Genomic DNA, 23,543 nt, shown 5'->3' on the forward strand with positions numbered 1-23,543 from the left:
TTACTCAACTAATATGTCTTCTCTCAGATATTGCCCATAATATGGCTACAACTGAATGAAAATGGCAAACAATGTAATGACGATCTATGCTTATAAGTATATTGATTGGGAGCTGTCCAGAGTTGGCAACAAGATGGGCAGCTATATAAATGTTTTAAATAAACCTCAATAAATAAATTGCATCTGACAAAATATTACTCAAAAGTGATGACAATTGGTAGCTGGGAGGGGGGAAACCAATATTTCTTCCATAGTGTATAAGAGAGATGAGTGACTCACAGGATCATTGAAGGAAAAGGATAGTTGGAGGTATTGTTGAGTTGCTTTAATGAGAACTCTCGATATTAGTGGAGAAGTAATTTTATGAATTGGGAAACAGCAATGTCGTATCACTGTATAGAAATGTTGATGTGCTCAATAGGTAGCCAGAAATAGCTAAGGAGGGGGAGGCTCAGATGCAATTAACTGATTTAACATTTAATTATACCTTAAATTTACATATAATTCAGAGCCAGTATGGTATAGTGAATCTTTCTGGATAGTAAGATGGACAGGCAGGATGGTCAGGGTCAGCAAAATTTATCTCTCAATCTGCAGTGAATCAGTGTGGCTGATGACATTCTATAACATTGAATGCAGAGGGATTTGTTCTGCTATGCATTGATTCAGGGCAGCAATAACATATGACTGTTATTACAAGCAACTATTCATGTAGATTTTTGGGGCATTGGCCACAGTGACATTCTTCAAAACCTAAACCAGATCCCATTGGGGAAACAGCTAATTCCTAGGATATCACATAGATACCGACTCTCTATGCAATTAAAAAAAAAACCACCTTAATCTTTGTTAGAAAACAGTTCCAAACTCCCCCCACCTTTTTTTTTTTACAAACTTAGTATTTACACTTGGAACTGGCAGAATAAGTCAAAACATTTTGGCATGTACAGAGAGCTTCTTCTTTCTAGAATGCAAGCATGACTATCCTTAGGATGTTTGAGATAACATTCATTTTTAATTTACTTACAGTATTATTTACTTTACAATATTTTCCCACACTTGGAAATAAATATAGCTGATTTTCCTTTCAGTTATTCATGATGTTATTTAAACCTTTGTTGGTGCGCCCACATGTGTATAAGAAGAGTAATGCAATAAAGTGCTCAACTGAGAACTGAATAGTTGCAGAGTGCATTGGTTTTCTGGAAACTTTTAAAAAAAATACAAGAGAATGAAAGAAGAAACAGTATTAAAATAGCAGACAGCAGACTTAATTTCATCTGTGTAACACCAAACGTCCTAAGACACTGCAATTCTTTTTAGAAAAACTTATAGCTTAGCAGAATTCATCTTAACCACTGAAGGAAAAATATCAGCCCAACTCTGGTTATTTTCATTGTGACTTTGCTTGACCTTTCCTAAAATAAAATCCAGAGTTTTAAGGCTGTCCCTTTTCTGTTTCTTGCCACTGCTCGCCTGCAAATAACTACGGGAAATTTTCTATTGGCGAGAATCTGATGGTACTCGAAAAGAACAAGAGGAAAGGAAAATGAAAAGAGAACGATAACAGCGAGCAGAATAAAAAGCCTCGGCCGCTCATGCTAAGCCAAGCAAAGAGGAACGCCGTTTTCAGACTGATGTTTCCGCCCGGCCGCTTTTGAGCGGTGCACCGTTTGGACTTGGGGCGGGAGTCTCAGCTTCGCTGCCGAGGAAAGGCTTGGAAGTGGTCCCGATGCCGCGGTAAGAGGGAAATTGGGGCGAGGGGGCAGCGGAGGGGCACCGTTGCACAGGCGCATTGGCTGCCAGCGCAGCGCCGAGGTTGGGTTTGCTGGTCGCATTTCAATTCAGCAAGTCTTGCGCAGTAGGAACGCAGCCGAAGACCAACGAGTTCTGATGGTTCCACGGAGTGCCCGTTAAGTATGTCTGTAAGCCGGAGGACGGACAGGGACCTATTGCATCAATAACTGTCTTTCACTACACTGACAGAGGAATGTATTTAGGTGCTGTTGTTTAGGTGTTGAGACTCGTCTAGAAAAAGTGCAGAGAAGAACAACAAAGATGATTAGGGGACTGGAGGCTAAAACATATGAAGAACGGTTGCAGGAACTGGGTATGTTTAGTTTAATGAAAAGAAGGACTAGGGGAGACAGGATAGCAGTGTTCCAATGTTTGGTTGCCCCAAAGTAGAGGGAGTCAACCTATTCTCCAAAACACCTGAGGGCTGGACTAGAAGCAACGGGTGGAAACTAATCAAGGAGAGAAGAAACTAAGAACTAAGGAGAAATTTGCCTGACAGAACAATTAATCAGTGGAACAACTTGCCTCCAGAAGCTGCGAATGCTCCAACACTGGAAGTTTTTAAGAAGAGATGTCTGAAATGGTATAGAGTTTTCTGCCTAAGCAGGGGGTTGGACTTGAAGACCCCCAAGGTCCCTTCCAACTCTGTTATTCTATTCTAGGCAAGGTACTAATTTTTGCATGTGTTTGCCAAGTTAGTTTTTCACTCTTGGCAGCGCCTGGCAGTGTCTGCAGTTTTCTTGACAAGGTTTTTCTGGGAGTGGTTTGCCATTGCCTGTACTTAGGTCTAAAGAGTGACTGATCCAATCAGTTTATTGGCTTTGTGCCTAGAATTCATGGTCTCCTGGTTTATAGCCTGACATCTTAACCTTTACACTAAGCTGCCACTTAGAGTGCTATTAATGCAGGAATATATAGAAATAACTATGGGACTTGTGCTTTGGAGTGTGTACAGCCTATGAGTTTTCTCTGCCCCATGGTAATAAATATTTCTAACAGTCAATAGCCAGTCTGGTGTCCTCTAAATGCATTACATTAGCAGCTCAATCATTTCCAGCCCAAGTGACACCAGCTTTTCTGTTTGGGAATGATATGAAAAGGGCACTAGATTGTGAAAAAGTTCCATGAACATATTGGGTAGAATATTCAGGTGAAAAGTTATTTCTACCTGCTTGTTAGAGAGCCAAACATGCTTTAGCTTGATAAATTAGGAAAAAGTCCTGCTGAGATTTATAATGTTTAGGTTGAGGATTTTTTTTTGTTTACTTGAAAAGGTAAAAAATGCAGCACATATACCTCATTTTGTTTCTTTTTCACCTCTATTCATTTGTTAGTACTTTAGCATTGATGAGAATTCCCATTTAAATGCTTGTCCTAAACATTTATTTTTGAGATTTTATATTGTTTCAGAAAAATGTATATATTTAGCATAATAAAAGGATAGATGAGGTTACTACTGTTGTTTGGGTTCACACATCGCATTAATGATGTGGCTTAGCGCAATGTTATTAGGATCTTCAGCAACCTATGATTAAATATATGACTCCAACTAATACATAAAGTTTTTATTTTTGAACCAAGCATTCCTCTTGACAGCTGCTGCTGCTGCTGGGAACTATACAATAATGATAATCCACTGAATAAACATAACTTATTCATAATTTTCACTGATCACTATCTATTGGGGTTTGATTCATACCACATGATATGCTAAATTATGGTTTATGGTTTAGTTTGACAGGCAAACATAGATAGTGCCATCCTAGTAAGATATGAAATTAAAGTAAAAAGTGAGCAACATCCAACTTTCAGTTTATACAAAATGTTAGACTATAATCTTGACAATTTGATTGATTTTGGCTTTAAACATTATGTGAACCCAGCTGTAATCAGCATAGATTAGCAAGAGCTTTAAAAATGTTCAGGCACATGTACATATGTGAGCTGACATATATTTGACAGATTTCTGTTAATTCTCCAAGTCAATTTTTGGTGAGTGGAAGTTCTACATAATGTGATGAAGGACAGCTGAGGACTAAATTCTGAAGTAATAAGGCAAATTGCTCCATTACAAGTAAATAAACAAGATTTTTTTTGGCTCTGATACTATGAGGAGTTTTTAATCTTTAAACTATGCCAGGTCTATTTCAGGATCTGCTAAACATTTTTATAGTTCTTTAAAATCAAAGATGCAGAAAAATGTGGCCCAAAATCTGCAAAATCGTGCACCAAAAGGCAAGACAAGAAACAATGGTTGGAAACTAACCAAGGAGAGAAGTAACCTAGAACTAAAAAGACATTTTCTAACGTGAGAACAATCAACCAATGGAATGGCTTGCTTTCAGAAATTGTGGGTGCTCCACCACTGGAGGCCCAGAAAAGAGATTGGGCAACCATTTATCTGAAATAGTATAAGGTTCCAACTCTACTATTCTATATTCTATGTTCTGTATGTGACTCATTAATATTTCAGATTTCCCCAGAATGACTTGGATCAAATTCTAGATCTTGTATTTCCATTGCTGAGGGATTATGAAGTGTACAGTATAATGGATGTCTGAAGTATTTCAGAAGCTTAATGTATCCATGGAAATGGTGATAGTAATAATTTATTATGGTTGATCAGAATTCTCAGTTATTCACATAATTACTTTCTATTTTGAATAAAACCAAGAACATAAAATTATAACTAAGTCACTGAGGCAATCAGGGTATATTTAATTTATAGACAGTGGAAAAAAAACTTAACTACATTCAAAGAAATAAAATTTACAGGTATGATAAAAGCAACTGTACCAAAAATAATTCAAAATTGTCTGGATACTTTGCCAACTAGGGAATTATGAAGCAAGCCCTTATGTTCTTATAGAAGGAACTATTGGCCATGAGCTATGGCTTCAGTGGATCTTTTCACACAAGGGTACAATCTCAATTTGTAAGAGGTTATTTTTTGCAGAATATTTGCCGTGAAACCAGCTTTTGAAAGAGGATTGAAATATGTTAATGTTCTTTTCGGTTTAGGGGCCCTTATTTAGTTTAAGTATCTTGCTGGTTCAAGAAAAGGCAGTTGACTACTCAGAAACACTTTCTTGGGTAGGGCAGATTGATCTGATTAGGCTTCCAATTTTGTAGCACTTTAAAACTATATGATTGTCATAGAAATATGAATTCTAGCTGCTTTTCATGTAATGCAGATTATACATATTTCATGTAGACTTATTGATGTAACAATGGTAGATTCCTTGAGGTTAAATGAACAGGACAGCTATATGTTGCTGTTTTGGATTACTGATTCTCAAGATGGCCAAAAAATGAATATAACCATGATTCATAACATAATATGTTTCAGACTGCTAAAAAGGTTATAGGATTTCCTTCAGAGCAAAAAACAAAATAAAACTATTGCTAGAATAGGTGACTTTGTGCCTTAAGTTAGAAGTTACTATCTCCAGTCTTGTTGCTGAGAAATGATGGGAAGATATTCAAAATATGCCAAATTTCCAATATTATGTTGTCACACCAGCTTTAATGAATGGGTATAAGAGCATAAGAATTCTATGTCACAACTGAGCCTATGCTCAAAAGACAGGAAGTGGTTCCAAGGCTTGTTAATCATTTATGATAGGTTTCTTTTGAAATCATCTGAGCAAGAGTGTTACGACTTTTACATCACTGGATTTCTTGGGAAAATAAATTTAATTTAAACAGGCTTATGTATTTTTACAGGCTCTATATTTACAAGGCCCTGTATTTAAAAAGGGAACATGCTGCTAAGAATTTTGTGAAATCGTTTTAGCTTTGCCAATAGAATAAAATATAAGGCTGAATAGTTGGATAGTGGAGTCCTTGGTGCCCTCTGATCTTAGTTGTTTGATCATAGATGTTTCATTACCTGACTAGGTACTATCATTGATACTATTGAGCATGGTGTTTGCTCTGGATTGTCTCCTTAGTACCCTGATCCTGAAAGCCTATGAAGAATTAAGGAAGCCAATGAAAAATATGTACTCTAATCAAAGGAAGTATGAATGAGAAAACCATTCCTCCACCAACAATGGCAAGGCAAGTTGTTGTTTATAAATAAGGAATAAACAACATACTCAGTACCACTAATGAGTGTGTACTCAGTACACTGTACCTAGTCAGGTTATTAAATATCTGCAAGCAAACAAGCTCAGAGAATACCAAAGACTCAACTGTTCAGCTTTGATTGTCTCTTGGAAAGAATACAAGTGGCTCTTACCCAGTGGTGGGATTCAAAATTTTTTACTACCAGTTCTATGGGCGTGACTTGGTGGGCATGGCATAGCATGGCTTGGTGGGTGTGGCTTTCTGGGCGTGGCTTTCTGGGCGTGGCAGGGGAAGGATACTGTAAAATCTCCATTCCCTCCCCACTCCAGGGGAAGGTTACTGCAAAATCCCCATTTTCTCTCGATTAGCTGGGACTCAGGAGGCAGAGAATAGATGAAGGCGGGGCCAGTAAGAGGTGGTATTTACCAGTTCTCCAAACAACTCAAAATTTCCTACCATTTCTCTAGAACTGGTCATAACCTGCTGAATACCACCTCTGCTGTTGTCATGAAAACATAAATACCATATAATTTACGGTAGCTTATTCTTTTCATACACAAAAAATGTTTTTTTCAGTAATCCCTTTTCAAAATAATCCTAAAATCAAAAGTAGCATATCAAAGATGCCCTTAAATTTTTCTCATTATGTTTCATCATCTCAAGAGAATACAGTAAAAATATTTTGGTGAAGATTGGCTTGAGTGTTGGCCTTGCTTATATGTTTTTACATGGAAGCATGTCTCATTTAATTCTTAAAACTTAACTTTTGAGAAGATGAGAATAAGCTACCTCCAACTAATAGGCAGCTTTAGCCAAAGCACATCATGTGCACTGTTATACATTTCATTGATTCACAGTCCCATTTAGCTATTTGATCTAAATGATAAACCAGTCCTGCTTAAATAAAGTGTATTTTCTCCTCCTTTAACTGTATGATATAGAAGAGCAATACAAAGGGAACGTAATAAATGCTGCTCAGATTATGCTTTCTTTTTCACAATATAGCCTTGAATTGATGCCCCTTCACTTTCCCATTTAAGAAATGTCATTCCCTAAATCTGTAAAGGTCTTTGCAGCTGTTGAGTTTTACTACTATTGCATAGGGGAAATATGTACCTAAAATAATTGTGTAACAGAAATGTGGCAACACGATTTTTCTTCTCCTGGTAAAGTGGTAATTTCTTGGACTGCGAATGGCTAACGAGTTCAATTATTTCCAAGTTTCCAGCATCTCCACAGGCAGCGGAAAGAAAATTTGGGTATGCTGTAACTCTGCTGCCACCCAAAGTCTCTGACAGATTTTAAATAGCATACTGCTTGGCCAGTCTACCGTTTTTCCTAGATTTTTTTTTTGCTATAGTTTAATGGGATTTTCATGTAGTTTGCCATTTATCCTAATCATAAAGCTATCTTGGGTGCAGATTCCACTGTACTTTTGCTTCCAGCTTTCTTTGAAGTCCACCATAAAAACTTCCATCATAACATGCCTTAGTGTCGAATGCAAATACATGTCCCCTACAGCATCTTTGCAGAGTGAATGTATTAATGTACACATCGTTTCCTTGCTGCCACTGAGATACAGAAGATCTAATGGAGTCTGCATTCTTTAAGCAATACAGGGCACTATGTTTTAAAAAGAACATTCTGTTAAGAATTTTGTCAATTTTTTTCCAGCTTTGATTGTATCTTGGCAAGAATGCAAGTGGCTTTTAACATGAAAAATGTAAATACCATATAGCGTGGCTTGTTTGTTTTAAAGACAAAAATGCTTTTTTAAATTTTCATTTCAAGCTAGCAATTCTAAAGTCATACTTCAAAGATGTCCTTAAACTTTTCTCATATGTTTCATTTCAAAAAATAAATAAAGTAAAAATACGTTGTGGGAGGTTAGCTTGGGCTTTGGCATTGCACACAGGTGCCATTTATGCAGGTAATTTTTTGTGAGGTTTGCTCATTCTAGCACTATGGTTGTTTGGAAACAGGAAAACGGGCCTGCTTCCAATGTGATACCTGCAATGTTCTTTTCTAAAATGAAAACCCTCTGCAGACATTGTTTAATTGAAAATTATCTCCTGATGCATTTATTAAATGATTTTAAAGGTTCTTAGTTCCTCTACAGGGAAAAAAGGCCTTTTAAATATTGTTAAGATTTAAAAAGGTACATTGGAGTTTTCTCTGGGAACAATAGCCTTAATTTATGTTGACCTTTCTTTCTTTAAAGTATTTAGTCTGCATTCAATAACATTCTGACGACTGCTCTTGAGAAGACAGCTGTACAATCTAAAATATTATAAATATTCAGCTTTTCATTTCTAGTATTGCCATTAACAGCTGGGCATCTAGTTCAGGAAAACAGATTTTACAGAGGAAGCTGGCACGTTCCTGAATCAGTACAGTGAAGAATGCGAGAAAATATTTTCTTATGGTTTAGGGACCTGTAAAGTCATAGAGCATCTGTTCCTTAATTCAGTCATAGTCTAGCAGCACTGAATCATGTTAAGAGCTGAAATATAAGAATTGCTTTTTTCACCTTGAAAAATAATGAGGTAAGTTACTATGCAATGCTGTATAACAATGTTCATTGTTAGTACTTTATAATTAATAAATATTTTGGGTAATCTGATATTGGTATTCTAATCAAAGTGTTTATTTCAGTTGTATGCCACCTGTGAGAAAATGGCACGGGTTTTCAAAGCAGTATTTACCAACTTGTTCAATGTATATCTGTATGAGATTAGCTCTTACTGTAAGAAAATGTTTTTTGCATGTGGTTAGGGTTAGTTAATGGGGATTACTACTAGCTACCAGTAAAGGATTTTCTTAGATTAAAATTTCCCTTTGCTTTCCTTCTTTTGTAGTGCTAAAAGAGCTTTGAAGCTGGAAAATCTTATTCCAGAAAAAGTAAGAGTTTTATTTTTCTGTCTGTATTTAAATTATTTTGTAAATTATTTTGTAGAAAGTGTGTGTGTGTAAATAAGCAACATTTCAGAAAAAATATATAAACAATTTAATAATGATACTGTGTAGAAGTGATTGCTAGAGATCTTTGAAAAAATGCTATTTTATATAATATTCTAGCTTTGCATGAAACAATTGACTATAACTAAGGAAATATAGTGCTGTTCTTTGTTTTGTTATATTCAAATCTCTCTCCAACACCAAATGTTTTTATGACATTGTTTATTAGAAATTTGTTTTATAATTAGTGAAGCAAATGCACTGCTATCTGAATGTACATATAACAATATGCAATTATGATAATACTATAATCTGCATATTATAAACTGCAAAATTGAAAGCAAAACAAAGACATTTTTATGATGAGAATGCAATTAGCTGAGAGAAGTTATTTAACCTAAAATAATATACTGTAACATTGTAATAAATTACCCATTCAGTAATCACAATAAAAATAAAATTATATTGTTTTTGTGTTTCTCTCTTGTTCTCCCTCATTGGTAAAATGTGGCACTGTGTGTTTCTAAACCCATTGTGCCATGACATGTGCCAGTTTATTTTTTCCCAATACCAATTATGGGTGTTTCTGTGAAGCTAAACCAGGTAGCTTGTGGAAGAGAACAAATAATAGGAAAATATATCAAAATGTAAATGAAATGAATTTCCATTTTTGTTTGCCATGTTTTTTTTTCCAGAGATTTGCTACAGTTTAGCTAAACTGGAAATTTGACCTTGCTAAAATATGTATATTTTCTCTTTGTTTGGATTGAAACGAAATTCAAGCCAAACAAATAACAATCATTAGCAATGTAATTTGCAATTTCATTTTCTATTATTCATTATGTGCTGTAAATACAGCTGTGACTGTAATTTTGCATCTGTTTTCTAGGTCAGAAGGGTGTTTTTGGAAACAAGCGATCCAGCTTGAAATTATTTTATTCCACACTAAAGCTGCTTTTTCTTCTGAAATGGAAATTTAAAAGAGGGAAAATGTTTATTTTAAGAATAATTATTTGGCATGTTTGCTTAGTCAGATCTCTTGCTGCAGGTTTATAATTTCATTACTTTTTCAAAAATCAGAGGTAAAATTAATCATGAAAATTGGGAGAACTACTTTTTTTGCTCAGAGTGAAAACTGTATTGCTAAATGTTGCAAGAAAGTGTTCAGATTACAAGACTGCTATAATATATCTCATCCAGAGGTAGCTTCTGTGGGCTGTTTTGAGAATATATCTAGGCGATAGAAACTTCAATTTGTAATCCTAAAAATTAAATCCTGAATGTTCTTAATTTCTTATTTCATTCTACCTTTCCTCCTTTCTCTCCACTTTCCCCTAAATTTTGAGTAGTAAAACTAGAGTTAGAAATGTCTTGCTCTTTATATGGTGTTTAATAAATATTAAATTAATAATAATAAAAACCTGCAGCTATCAGGCCCAAGTCGAAGATTAGACAGCAAAATCCAATTGACTCAAATCATTTATTTGCTTACACCTAATAGAGAGAATCTTGCCAGATTAAAGCTATAACCTTCTAACCTAATAGAAGTACCCCTGAGAGATTATAGGATGTTGCTGCCTTGAATTTCTTCCTCCCTCTCCCATCCAGTTCAGGACTGTGCAGTCTCTTATTTTGGGCTTTTCTCTGGAGTGTACTTTCTCCTCTCTGGTAAATGGTGGTGCTTTTGCCAAAATCCCCCTCCTCCTCCAGTTATACATTCTAATACAGCGGCAAAGATATTTCCAATTATGAATGAGCGATAAACATTATTAATGTTTATTTATACACACATACACATTAATGTTTAGCAATATGGCAATGTGGAAAGGAATACAGAATTTTATATTAAATAGTAATTCTGTTATGTTTAGTTATAATGTGATGGTGAAGGATGAAAAGGCAAAAGTTCATCATATTCAGATTCTGGCTTCCATCTTTATAATGCCTCTATTGAGATAAAAGGTTCCCTTTCTCCTGAATCATCTATAAGCAGTATCTGAGGAGGATTATCTAACAGATTAGTTTGTACAGCACAGTCTCAATCAGAGTCAATATCAGGCAAAAGAAAATCTTGCCTTTGAGGACTATGCTGCTTAATTCTTGGTCTTGCTGTAGGCTTAAGCCTACAGAAATAATTTCACCTTCTTGGAACTGGATTGAACAGGTAAGTTGGGAAGTTACCCTGTCCTCTAAGTCAGTGATTCTCAACCTGTAGACAGCAGATCTCTGGGGGCTCACAATGTCGTCACAGGGGGTCCACAAAGGCTTGAAGAAATGTTATTATTTAAGTCTTGGGGCCACAGTGGTTAGAGTGCAGCATTGTAGGCTACTTCTGCTGACTGCCGACTGCCTGCAGTTTGGCAGTTCGAATCTCACCAGGCTCAAGGTTGACTCAGCCTTCCATCCTTCCAAGGTCGATAAAATGAGGACCCAGATTGTTGGGGCAAATATGCTGACCCTGTAAATGGCTGTAGAGAGAGGGCTGTAAAGCACTATATAAAGCAGTATATAAGTCTAAATGCTATTGCTATCAGTTAGGTCGGGCTGAGGGGTAAGCTATATCAATGGGAAATTCTTTTTGTGGTTCTTTAATCTGGAGTCTGTTCTAAAGATTTATTAACTGAGCATAAAATAGATCATTGGTGGGGAAATGGGAGAAAAGGATGATTGCATTCTCTCGGCATTGAAGCACTGGTTTTAGTAATGATTGTCCTCTGCTCTTGACAGAAGACTGTAGCCTTAAGCAGGTGAGAAGAGTGTAGGTGGATCAGGGGCTGGACTAGATTATTCCTAAAAAATCTAAAGGAGTATTTTTGTTGAAGAGTTTGTCCCATCCTAAAAAAAAAGGTACATTAAATGGTTTATGAAAAAGATACTTTTGAACCTTAGTGATATGTATCCAACCTATTGGCTTGAAGTCACAGTTTTAGGAGCTTGCTCAATAATTTATTACAGCTTTCCAAAGTATAAGATTCCTAGCAAACAAGATGGAGAGCAGAGCCTGGTTCTTTTGAAGCTATGCCTTCAGATTGATTGCTTTTTTAAATAGAGCACCTGGCATTGTTGGATGTTGTGGTATGGCAACCAGTTGTTAGAATTTGAATCAACTTATCAAGTTTAGATTGAATGCCATTTGGGGAATTAAAGATGTCCACAACTATGGAACCTGTAAATAAATAAAGGTGGTCTAGAATATTTGGGACGGTCTCTGAAGAGTGATTTTTGTGTAGCCTTTCTTTTCTATTCTCTTCAGTATTGTAACTGAGGGTTAGGGTTAGGGTTAGAACTAGACAACTATTGTGTTTCTTCAACCTCCTTCAGAGAGGTAGTTTCCTTTCTCATGGTAGCAAGCTTGTTCTTAAGTAAAAAAGGGTAGTTATAACTCTGTAAAGATCGTGGTGTGGTAGGAAACAATTTTTGTTGTTTCCTCATCTTTTTTTCCCACTGTTGAATACTATTTCTCAGTTGCTTCTTTCATTGCTGGTCATTTTCAAGGTAATCTATTTAATTCTTCCTTGCCTTGTCTTGGCTTTTCCTTCCTTCCAGAGTCAGTGAATAATTGTGGATCTTCCTAATTTCTATAAGTGTTATCAATGGCTTTGTTTTGGGCTAGAATCATATTTGCTCTGTAGAGGACATTTAGGAACAGATTGATACAAAACTACTATGCATATTTATTTTGGTGCTAGATTATACCATACATGTTCCTGTATAGATCCAACTTACTAATATTGTCTTCTGCAAATGCCACCTCTGCTTATGACTCTAGAAGCATTACTGATCTCTGAATTTATTAAATGGGTTCAGTGTTGGTTTACTAACAGTGATTTCAACTGAACGTTAGTTCTTATATTATCAAACCAATGCCACCAGCACAAGAAGAAAACAGTAATTTTGAAGAAATCTGATAGTTCACAGAAGTGCTAGAAGATAAGATAATCTTTAGAAGTAAAAGTCATTTAAATGAAGGGGGGGGGGGATTTGAAGTAAGAATACTGACTATGAGTGTTCAGTATTATATGGCACTTTATTACAGGAGTGTCAAACTCACAGCCCGCAGCCTGGATGCATCACACGTTGCCCATGCCCATGCCTGATTTAATGAAGGGGGACAAAGTCATGATACATCACATGCCAACCCCATGACGATGCGAGTTTGACACACCTGCTCTATTAGGATAAAGCCAGAAATGGAAGCGACAGAGTAGAATAGAGTATCACGATCAGCGTCCCATCTTTCAGCATTTTGGTACAAATATAATTGCGTTAATATGTGGCCCCTGCATTATCTTCTAGAAGGTTTTTGTGTGTAATTCAAGAATGCTGCTTTTAATATTTGGGATAGGTCTGTCTTGTGCAGTCTCTTCCCCCAGCCCCATCCTTTTATCATGTGTATTCACTGAACAACTGATAAGGCTTAGGGAAGGCAACCATTATGCTGGAGAAAATGACATTCCGCCCTTGCTATAGGATAAGCTTTGGTACTTTTGGGAGTCATTCAGAAGGCACATGCTACTACAATAAGATCTAGATTTTGAGGGTTTTCAGGTATTAATTCAGCATCCATAGGAATCTGAAAGGGCAGCCAGAGACATTTGTGCCGCTTCTTCTAGATATTCACTTAAGATCAATTATATTTTTTCTGTTGTGACACCCATAACTTAGATCACCCTCTTGCAAAATTACATGAGTTGACTTTGATGCAACACAGAATAATGCTGAAAATATTAAAACATATGTAACACTAGATCGCAAGGTGTATTGCATGATAGGTAAATTACGACCATTTTAAACAGTAAATAAGTAGATCGGCATTGAAAGGAAGAAAGTGATGGTGCCTTTTTATTGCATTATCCACATACAAACTGTTTTTTGTTGTTTTTTTATTGGTCCAGGTGCCAGCAACATCATCAGTAAAAGAAAAGAAAAATGCCTTTCTTTTTTCACCAATAACAGGAACATGTCTAATGAGTTCATTTTCAAGTCCCAGGAGAAATGATCTATCAAATGGTTAGTTGAACATTTTATCCTACTTACTATGGAATTTTTCTGGTTACTGATCAAGTCAGATTCTTGATTTAGTAATTTATGTCTATAGTTATATAAATAACTATAATTTCTTTTTTATTTTCTCCCCCACCCCCCTCCCCGGTGAAATGAGGGCCAAGAGTTTTACAACTTTTACAAGCATGCTTAAACCAGTGGTGGATTCCTACTGGTTTGGACTGGTTCAGCTGAACCGGTAGTGGTTTGGCGGCCTGGGTTGCTGGAACCGGCAGCAACCCAGGCCTGCCATACCCCCGAACTGGTGGCGCTACCATCTTGTTTTTTGTTTCTGCTCATGCGCAGAGCAATGTATCAATTGAGAACTTTTGATTAAACAGAAGTTGTGGGATTTCTAAAGATAGAAACAGACGGAGGTAGAGACATTTCTGAAGCAGAATGTTCTCAAATGAACACAGAGCTCTGTAAATACAGCCAGGGTGGGCTGCTGGGGGTTTGCAGGGGTTCGAGAGAACTTCTAGCTAAGATTCTGTGCAGTTCGGAGAACACTCAATTCCCAATCCTAGCTGGGCCCGCCCACCCACCCCGCCTCTCCCAGGATTCCCTACACAGCCCTTTTTAGATGCAGGTAATTGCAGAGCGCGTGTGGAGGCTCGTGGAGGGTGAAAAACAGGCCTACCGCACATTTGAGAAGGCCAGAAACGAGCCTCCAGAGGGCCTCCGGAGCCTGGGGAGAACATTTTCGCCCTCCCAGAGGCTCAAGGAAAGCCTCCGGAACCTGCAGGGAGCTGACTAGGCCACACCCACCATGGCCATGCCCACCCTGCAATGAAGCCTACCCCTGCCATGAATAATTGGTTGCATTCTTTTACATGTAAAGCTCAGAGGGGAAAATTCAGATGAGAAACTCCTAAGGGGGAAATATAATTGATCAGCTAGATTTTTTTGATAGTCTTAATTTAGAAAAAGCCTTATAATATCTATTCAGCTGTGGTACTGAAAATGTTATATCTTCTGCAATAGCTATTTTTGAAAGATCTTAATGTACAGTAAAAGGACGGCATCTCTCACAATGTTGAAATCTGCTCATTATTTTACCCAAGTCAATTTGCAAATATTAGGTTGTTAAAAATAATAAAAATGGGCAAAAAGGTTAGAAAGTTGGAAAAAAAAAAGTCTGAGAGAAATGCACTGGCAAAATTGTGGCCTCCCAAAAATAATAATCCTAAATGGACCAGGAGTTAAGCTAACTTTGAAGAAGGCTTTGTTTTGTTGGTCAAGTAAAGAAAGAAAATATTGTTTGGAAACGTATGTCTTAAAATGGACCAATTAAAATAAGGAGAATCTTAGTACTTTTTGTACATCATATTGCAAATTAGAGCTACTTTGTAAAAAAAGCAATGATACAATTTGAAGAAATTATCATATTCACTCAGTAATTCCTATTCTTCTCAGTTGAATATTAATAATAGATTTATCTATATTCATAATCTATAGAGTAATCCACAACTTCAAAACTCCAAGCACTGGATTTCCTGAATGAATCTTTTATTGACAGTATACAAAGTGTTTGCTTTTTCCAACGCTATGATTTTTAGTTTGTGTAGCCCACATGTATATGGCGTAGAGATTGACTGAATTTTTCATATGCCTGTTCTCTGAGTGGGGGAAAAAAGGAGAAATAAATGCCTGAAGTAAAATCCCTGAACATTAAGTGTCAAAGGCAAAGGTGAGTGTGCGCTATATTTCCATGCTGTAATTAAGTGTGGGCATAAGGGAACAGTCCTTTTGCACATAAAATAAGGAATCACATATTCGCAGCTGACATTTAGATGGATAATTATACAGCAAAGCCTCAATAGCTTTCCATTTTTTAGTTCTATCAAGCTGCAGAAATAATGCCAAAGAATCAGATGGTGAGCTGTTTTTTTTTAATTCTACTCTTAATTTCTAAATTTAATTTCTTACAAATAGTGTGAGCACAAGTAAGTTGTGTGTGTATTATGATAAACATGTCATAATGCATAGTTGGAAATTGAAACAGGCATTTTAAAAATCCTAAAGGAAATTCTCTTCGGTGTCTCTGTGTCACCTCTGCCTTGACATGTTACGTGGCCCTAAGCCTGGTTTAAGGCAAGATTTTAAATGAAAAGCCCTTATTGTTCCTCGTGCCTTTATAATGTATGTTACACTACAAGTAGTCCTCGTGTAACAACTGCAGTTGGGACCAACAACATGACATGGCTCTTAAGTGAAACTTTGCATGACAGCACCAGACTTAGTATATCAATTCTGCTGTGGTTGTTAAATGAATCAACTGCAGTTGTTAAGCACAATGTCGCAGGACCACGATTTGCAACTTACTAACAGCTTCTCCATTGACTGCTTGTTGGAAGCTGGCTGTGAAGCTCACGCAAGGGTGATTCTGTGATGCAGGATTGTAAATGTGTGCCATTTGTGAAACACCCAAATTGTGGTCATGTGACCATGGATACACTATGATACTTGTACGTTTGAGAGGCAGTTATAAAGCTACTTTTTCAGTGCCATAATAAATTTGAATGGTTGCTAAAGAAGAGTAGCCATTAACCAAGGACTACTCTATTTTCTGTATCTGATCCCATGCGAAGTCTAAAAGTCAGATTCCCCCAATATCCCTGTAGCTCCCATCTTGTTGGCATTCCAGAAGGCCTAAAAACAATCGCCTGTTGTCCCAGGCCTTGTGCTAGGGTGGTCAGGATTTGTTTGAGAGGACCTGTGGGTTAGTCATTGGTTCTTATTTTTTAATCACTTTCTTACTTGTTTTTATAACTGTTATATTGTGTTTTCTATTCTATTTTGTTTTATTATGCATCTCTCAGTTTAGAGCTGAATGGTGCCTAAATTGAATAAAGTAAACCAAAATAAATTAATATATGATCCCATAGATGTGTGTGTGGGTAAGATTATCACTCCTGCTGTCAAGCAAAACCAAGCATGTAATAGTGATTGCCATACCACGTGCATGAATCACACAAATGGCAAGAAAATAGGGGCAGGCAGGCACAACACAGGTTATGTAGACAGTAAACACAAGGTCAATCAAAATGGACTCAAATGTCTATACACCAATGCACAGAGTATGAGGAATAAACAGGGAGAATTAAAAATTCAAGTAAAAGAGGGCAGATATGATATTATTGCCATTACAGAAACTTGGTGGGATGAAACTGACAAATGGAACATACAGCTAGAAGGATTTAAATTATTTAAAAGAAATAGACCAAATAAAAGAGGAGGTGGAGTTGCACTATATATAAGAAATAATTACCTCTCTACAGAAATAGAGCACAACAACGATGAGAACTATCTTGAATGCATTTGGGTCAATATTAAAGGTTGTGGGGGAAATGACATTGCCATAGGTCTATACTACAGGCCACCCAACCAAGCAGAGGAAGTAGATGAACTTTTTGCTAGTCAGCTAACTAAGGTAGGAAGCACACCACAATAGTAATGGGAGATTTTAACTACCCTGACATCAACTGGGAAACAAACTCTGCACCAAGTGGAAGATCCAACAGGTTCCTAACAAACCTAGCAGACAACTTTGTTTTCCAAAAAGTAGAGAAGGGAACAAGGGGATCAGCCATATTGGACTTAATTCTCACTAACAGAGAGGAAATGATAGAAGGTATTGAAGCCATAGGAACCCTGGGGGCAAGTGACCATGCAATATTGGAATTCAACATTATGCAAACACAAGTAGTAGAACAAAGTCAAACTAGAGTCTTGGACTTTAAGAAAGCTAATTTCAATAAACTTAGAGAGAGCTTGGGAAAAATTCCATGGATGAGAATCCTCAAGGGGAAAACAACTCAAGAAGCTTGGGAAATTTTGAAAAATGAGATTACAAAAGCCCAGTCTAGCACAATACCAATGAAGAAGAAAAGTAACAGCTCCCAAAAGAAACCAGCATGGCTGCATAAAGAACCATCTGACAAACTGAAAGACAAAAAAGGTAAGTATAACAAGTGGAAGGAGGGGGACATAACTAAGGCAGAATATCAGCAAATAGCCCGAGCCTGTAAAGATGAAGTGAGGAAAGCTAAGGCTCACAATGAAGAAAGGCTTGCCACAAAAGTAAAAATTAACAAAAAAAGCTTCTTCCAACATGTTAAAAACAAGAAAAAAGTTAAGGAAACAATTGGTCCATTGCTAGGAGAAAGTGGCAAGAAGGTGACAAGCAACAGGGAGAAAGCAGAACTATTTAACTCATGTTTTGCATCTGTCTTTACACAAAGGGATAAAACAGTCCAACCTATCAAAAGCAGCACCACAAAAATCAGATTAGGAACACAAATTGAAATAGGGAAGAAAATGGTAAGTGAGCACCTGTCTACCCTAGACGAGTTCAAATCACCAGGACCGGATGGATTACACCCCAGGGTTCTGAAGGAACTAGCAGACGAGATCTCAGAACCACTGAATTATATCTTTCAGAGATCCTGGAACACCGGGGAACTACCAGAGGACTGGAAAAGAGCTGATGTGGTTCCCATCTTCAAAAAAGGGAAAAAATTAGATCCAGGAAACTACAGACCTATCAGCCTAACCTCAATACCAGGAAAGATTCTGGAAAAAATAATCAAGCAACGAATTTGCGAACACCTAGAAGCAAACAAAGTAATAGCCAAAAGCCAACATGGATTTGTCAAAAACAGATTATGCCAGACTAATCTTATTGCATTCTTTGATAATGTGACAAAATTAGTGGACCAGAGGAATGCCGTTGATATAGTTTACTTGGACTTCAGTAAGGCTTTTGATAAGGTAGACCATAACCTACTACTAGATAAAGTAGAAGAATGTGGGTTAGACAGCATCACCACCAGATGGATTCGTAACTGGCTGACCAACCGCACTCAACGTGTAGTTCTCAATGGAACTGCATCTACATGGAGGGAAGTATGCAGTGGAGTACCCCAAGGCTCTGTTTTAGGCCCAGTACTCTTCAACATCTTCATCAACGATTTGGATGAAGGAATAAATGGGGAACTCATCAAATTTGCAGATGATACCAAGCTGGCAGGAATAGCCAACACTCCAGAAGATAGGCTTAAGATACAGAAGGATCTTGACAAACTTGAACATTGGGCACTATCTAATAAAATGAAATTCAATGGTGAAAAGAGTAAGGTTCTACATTTAGGCAACAAAAATGGAATGCACAGGTACAGTATAGGTGATACCTTGCTCAGTAGTAGTAACTGTGAAAGGGATCTTGGAGTCCTAGTGGACAACCATTTAAATATGAGCCAGCAGTGTGCAGCAGCTGCCAAAAAAGCCAACACAGTTCTAGGCTGCATCAACAGAGGGATAGAATCAAGATCACGTGAAGTGTTAATACCACTTTATAATGCCTTGGTAAGGCCACATTTGGAATACTGCATTCAGTTCTGGTCGCCACGATGTAAAAAAGATGTGGAGACTCTAGAAAGAGTGCAGAGAAGAGCAACAAAGATGATTAGGGGACTGGAGACTAAAACGTATGAAGAACGGTTGCAGGAACTGGGTATGTTTAGCTTAAGAGAAAGAAGGACTAGGGGAGACATGATAGCATTATTCCAATATCTCAGAGGTTGCCACAAAGAAGAGGGAGTCAAACTATTCTCCAAAGCACCTGAGGGTAGAACAAGAAGCAATGGGTGGAAACTAATCAAGGAGAGAAGCAACTTAGAACTGAGGAGAAACTTCCTGACAGTTAGAATAATGAATCAGTGGAACAGCTTGCCTCCAGAAGTTGTGAATACCCCAACACTGGATGTCTTTAAGAAGATGTTGGATAGCTATTTGTCTGAAACGGTATAGGGTTTCCTGCCTAGGCAGGGGGTTGGACTAGAAGACCTCCAAGGTCCCTTCCAACTCTACTATTGTATTATAGCTAGTATTCTGTCTATATTAGCATGACATAATAAACAACAGGCTATTTTACTAATTTAATTAGATTTCTAAGCATTAATGTTTTAAAAAATTGATTTTAATCCTTACAAATCCCTTTAATGGCTATACATAAATGCAAAAATCCGTGAGTGCCAGATTCAGTGACCAAACAGAAATGTAATTAATATACTTTAATGAAAGAATGCTTCATTTCTGTATCAAATATGGGAAAGGACCAGGTTTCTCAGGCTAATAATAGTTATTCAGGAACCATTTTGCAAATGTTCAAGAGCATTTTTCAAGGATGTTCAGGGCATTCAGATTAAGTCCAGTATAAAAGCCACTGTTATTCATGAATCAAACATAAGGTCCTTCTGTATTTAGAACACAATTTAAATTTGGTAATGGGACATCATTTGTTGTAATCTGCACAGAGGCTGCCTGAAGAGATCCTGCAGCCTTTCTCTACTTCAGTTCTGCACTTAAGATATATTCCTGAAGGAGTAAAATAACAGAATGTTATACGTTGTAAATTTTAAGTCATGACTCTTGACATTGCATACAATCAGTAGATCCAGTGCAGTGCAGTAAAACACTGCTAGTGATATTCACATGGTACTTTAATCATCACTGACCTCTTTTGCTTTCAGATAGCCTTTAACTCTCCCTTAGCTGGAATTATTTGGTGTGCTCAGTCGGTTGCCACCTCCTACTACTTGTGCCCTATGCTCAGCATTAATTCTGCTGCCTCTTCTTTTAAGTCCGGTCCATCCTGTCTCCCAGAGGGAGGCGACATAGACCACACAGTGAATATCTCTTTGCCTTATTCATTAATGTGCTTGGTTAGAGAGGGCAGGAGAGGAAAAATAATTGAGCCAAGCAGGCTCCACGATGGAGAAATCACATGATCCACAGTCATGTTGTCTGTATTGTCCCTTCCTGTTAATTTGAACACAATGCAGATTATGACATTTTAGTTTTCCGAACATAACTATGGTACGATTCTTTTGAATGAATGTTCACTAAGCTTCATTCATGTGTGAGTGAATGTTTGTTGCTTACTCTTGGCTCGATCTGCACCTCCTGTGTTAGGATAGGGGCATATACTTGTTCAATTTGCCATTGAGAGACAGACTGTAAGGATAATCTTTGGCCAGAAGATCAACAGCAGCTATTTAGTTACTTGGATTTTTATGCCAATCCTCTCATGACATTCTCTCTGGGCAGCTTCTGTAAATAAAAGGTTAATGCTGTAATCCTAAAAAACAAGCATGTGCAGAGTGAGTTACAGTAACCTAATAATGAGGGCATGAATGACTATTGCCAGACTATCAACTCAAAGAACAGACTGGTGCTCTAGTCAAAATTGAACATGAGCAGACAGAACCTTTCATGTGTTTGTTTCCAAATCCCCTTAAGAAAAGGACGGGTTTTAAACCATTTAGCCAGAGAATAAGGCAGTAAAGAGGGGAGTATCTATGGCCTGGAACCTTTACATGCTCTGTGATGCTTTTTTGGTTAAAGGATGGGTTTAGGGGTTTGAGGAAAGAAAATTTCTCCCCATCTCCCTGATGCAAAATGTTCTATTTCTCTAGAATCTCGAATTCCTTTTTCAGATCCTTTGAACTTTCTCTGGATAGAGAGAGAAAATACATCCCGAACTTAAAGCCACTGTTTGAGGATTTAAACCTCTGTCCTGTAAAAAATGTTTGCCTATCTTACCCAGCTATTGCAATGAGAGCAACTGCTAAAAAGTGTTATGGTTGCTAAGCATTGACTTTCATAGGGTTTTCCCCACTTTGGGCGTGATATTGCACATATTATATGGTGTGATGACATTGAATTAAAATCAAAGTCTATGTACGGTTTCCTTTCAGTGATTTGAAAAGTATGAGGTAACCCTTATTCTTTTTATATTCTCTGTTGAAAACTTTTTCAAACCATTTCAAATGGAATGTCTGTTTTTTTTCCCTTGCTCATTCCAGTCCTTCTATCTGGGACAATGATGGAGTCTTTGTAAGTGAAATCAGGGGCTGGCTGATGTACACACACACACACACACACACACACACACACACACAATTTGATAGATGGATGGATGGATGGACACATACAGATACATGCATAAATACACACATATTACTTTAATAGTGAGAGGAGTTTCTGTTCATCAGCAAAATGGGAAATGTTCTTTATTGAGAAGATAAATAATTTGTTCCTACTTCTTTAATTATCTTTCTAGAAATCAGAGAGTCTTCCAAAGTCTTGCCAAGCCAATCCAATAGAAAGGAGCAACATCAAATGAAAAATAATGACAAGTAAGTTTTTCTATTGGAGTAATTGAAGTTCCAACTGCGGTTGATTTGGGGATGTTCAAAGCATTAGCACTTTTAGATGCCATATATACAATTCCTTTTTTTGCACTAGTGTTTCCTATGCATTTCCATGTTTTAATGGTTTGAATGACACATTCATCCAAGGGATTGGAAAGGAGGATTAAAACCCTCAGTTTATCCTGCTCGCCATACTTTTTCTTTGTATTTTAAGTTTTATTGGTTTTATTTGTTTGTTTGTTTGTTTATTTATTTATTTATTTATTTATTTATTTATTTATTTATTTATTTATTTATTTATTTATTTATTTATTTATTTATTTATTTATTTATTTATTTATTTATTTATTTATTTATTATCTGATTGTTGTGAGCTGCCCAGAGTCATTGAAAGTTGTGAGCTGTGTTAAATAATTTATCTGTACAGGTGGTCCTTGGCTAGTGATGATGATTGGAACCGGAATTTCCATCACTAAGTGATGTGGTCGTAAAGCACAATGTACTTCACGTTACTTAGTGACAGAAACCTCAGCAATTCCCATTGGTATTGTTCATTGAATTCCCCTGGTGGGGACCTACTCCAATCCAAGCCATTACTGACTTGGTACCTCCCAGTCCTGAGTTTCAATAAGATAATGGACTTTCTCCTCTTGAAGTCCCCCCATCTGCCTAGCTCCCCCCCCCCCACTCCCCTGTTCTTTTGGCTGCCCTGCATTGTGACATCCTTCAGCAGCAGTGGCAGAACTGGGACTGAAGTAAAAGTCCAATACCTTCAGTAGATTCTGCTGGCTGTTGCTGCTTTGGGCCTCTACTTTAGCCCCAGCACTGCCAGCCCCATTGTAGAGGGCTGCCTCAAACAAACATGCCGCAGCCAGTAACCCAGCACCACAGCACAAAGCCACAGCTGCCCCTACCACCTAGTATCAATTGTACCTTGTGCTCTTTCACCAGCCCTACTGCACCTAGGTGACATTTGATGTCTTCTCCCTCCCGCTGCTGCTGAGGCATCTCTGGCCTGGCCCTATGCAAGGTGGCCACTGGTCAACCCAGCCTTCTTCCCTTTTTACAAATTGCATGTACTGTTCTCCAAATTGCATATGTCCTTCTCACAATTCTTTGGAAGGCTTCTACTTCAGCCCCAGCGCAGCTGTCACTACGACCACCGCTGAAGCAGCACTCAGGCAGAGCTGGGGGCCCTGGAAGCGCCCCTGAAGCCATTACTCTTGTTAGTGTGAGTGAATGACCATGCCTCAATTTTGATCATATGACCACAACAGTGCTGCAACAGCCATAACCAGGCGTAAATGCTATTCAAATGATTTTTGAATAATTTCAACAATTAAATAGGATTGCCTGTGTAATAGGTTGTCTAATCCTGCAAGAAACTGTTATTCCTTCTAATGTTGTTGAACTGGATTTGGCAGCAATGCCATCCAATATGGTTGATGGTGAGAGAGG

At 37.5% G+C, this 23,543-nt stretch overlaps 1 protein-coding gene across 3 annotated transcripts in view; it reads left to right on the top strand.

Annotated features, from left to right (window-relative positions):
• The first annotated feature begins 1,404 nt into the window (after nt 1-1,404).
• Nucleotides 1,405-23,543, top strand: part of ITGB3BP (integrin subunit beta 3 binding protein) — a 40,281-nt gene continuing 18,142 nt past the window's right edge. For 2 of the 3 annotated variants that reach the window (XM_081949462.1, XM_081949463.1), the window contains exons 1-4: nt 1,405-1,740; nt 8,727-8,769; nt 13,722-13,836; nt 21,995-22,070. In XM_081949462.1, coding sequence (XP_081805588.1) covers nt 1,733-1,740; nt 8,727-8,769; nt 13,722-13,836; nt 21,995-22,070 — 242 coding nt within the window. In that variant the 5' untranslated portion in view covers nt 1,405-1,732. The remainder of the gene's footprint in view (nt 1,741-8,726; nt 8,770-13,721; nt 13,837-21,994; nt 22,071-23,543) is intronic. The other variant, XM_081949461.1, reaches the window with a different exon arrangement.

Source organism: Natrix helvetica (assembly GCF_964273705.1).
Source record: "Natrix helvetica genome assembly, chromosome: 3".
Classification (NCBI taxonomy): Eukaryota; Metazoa; Chordata; class Lepidosauria; order Squamata; family Natricidae; genus Natrix; species Natrix helvetica.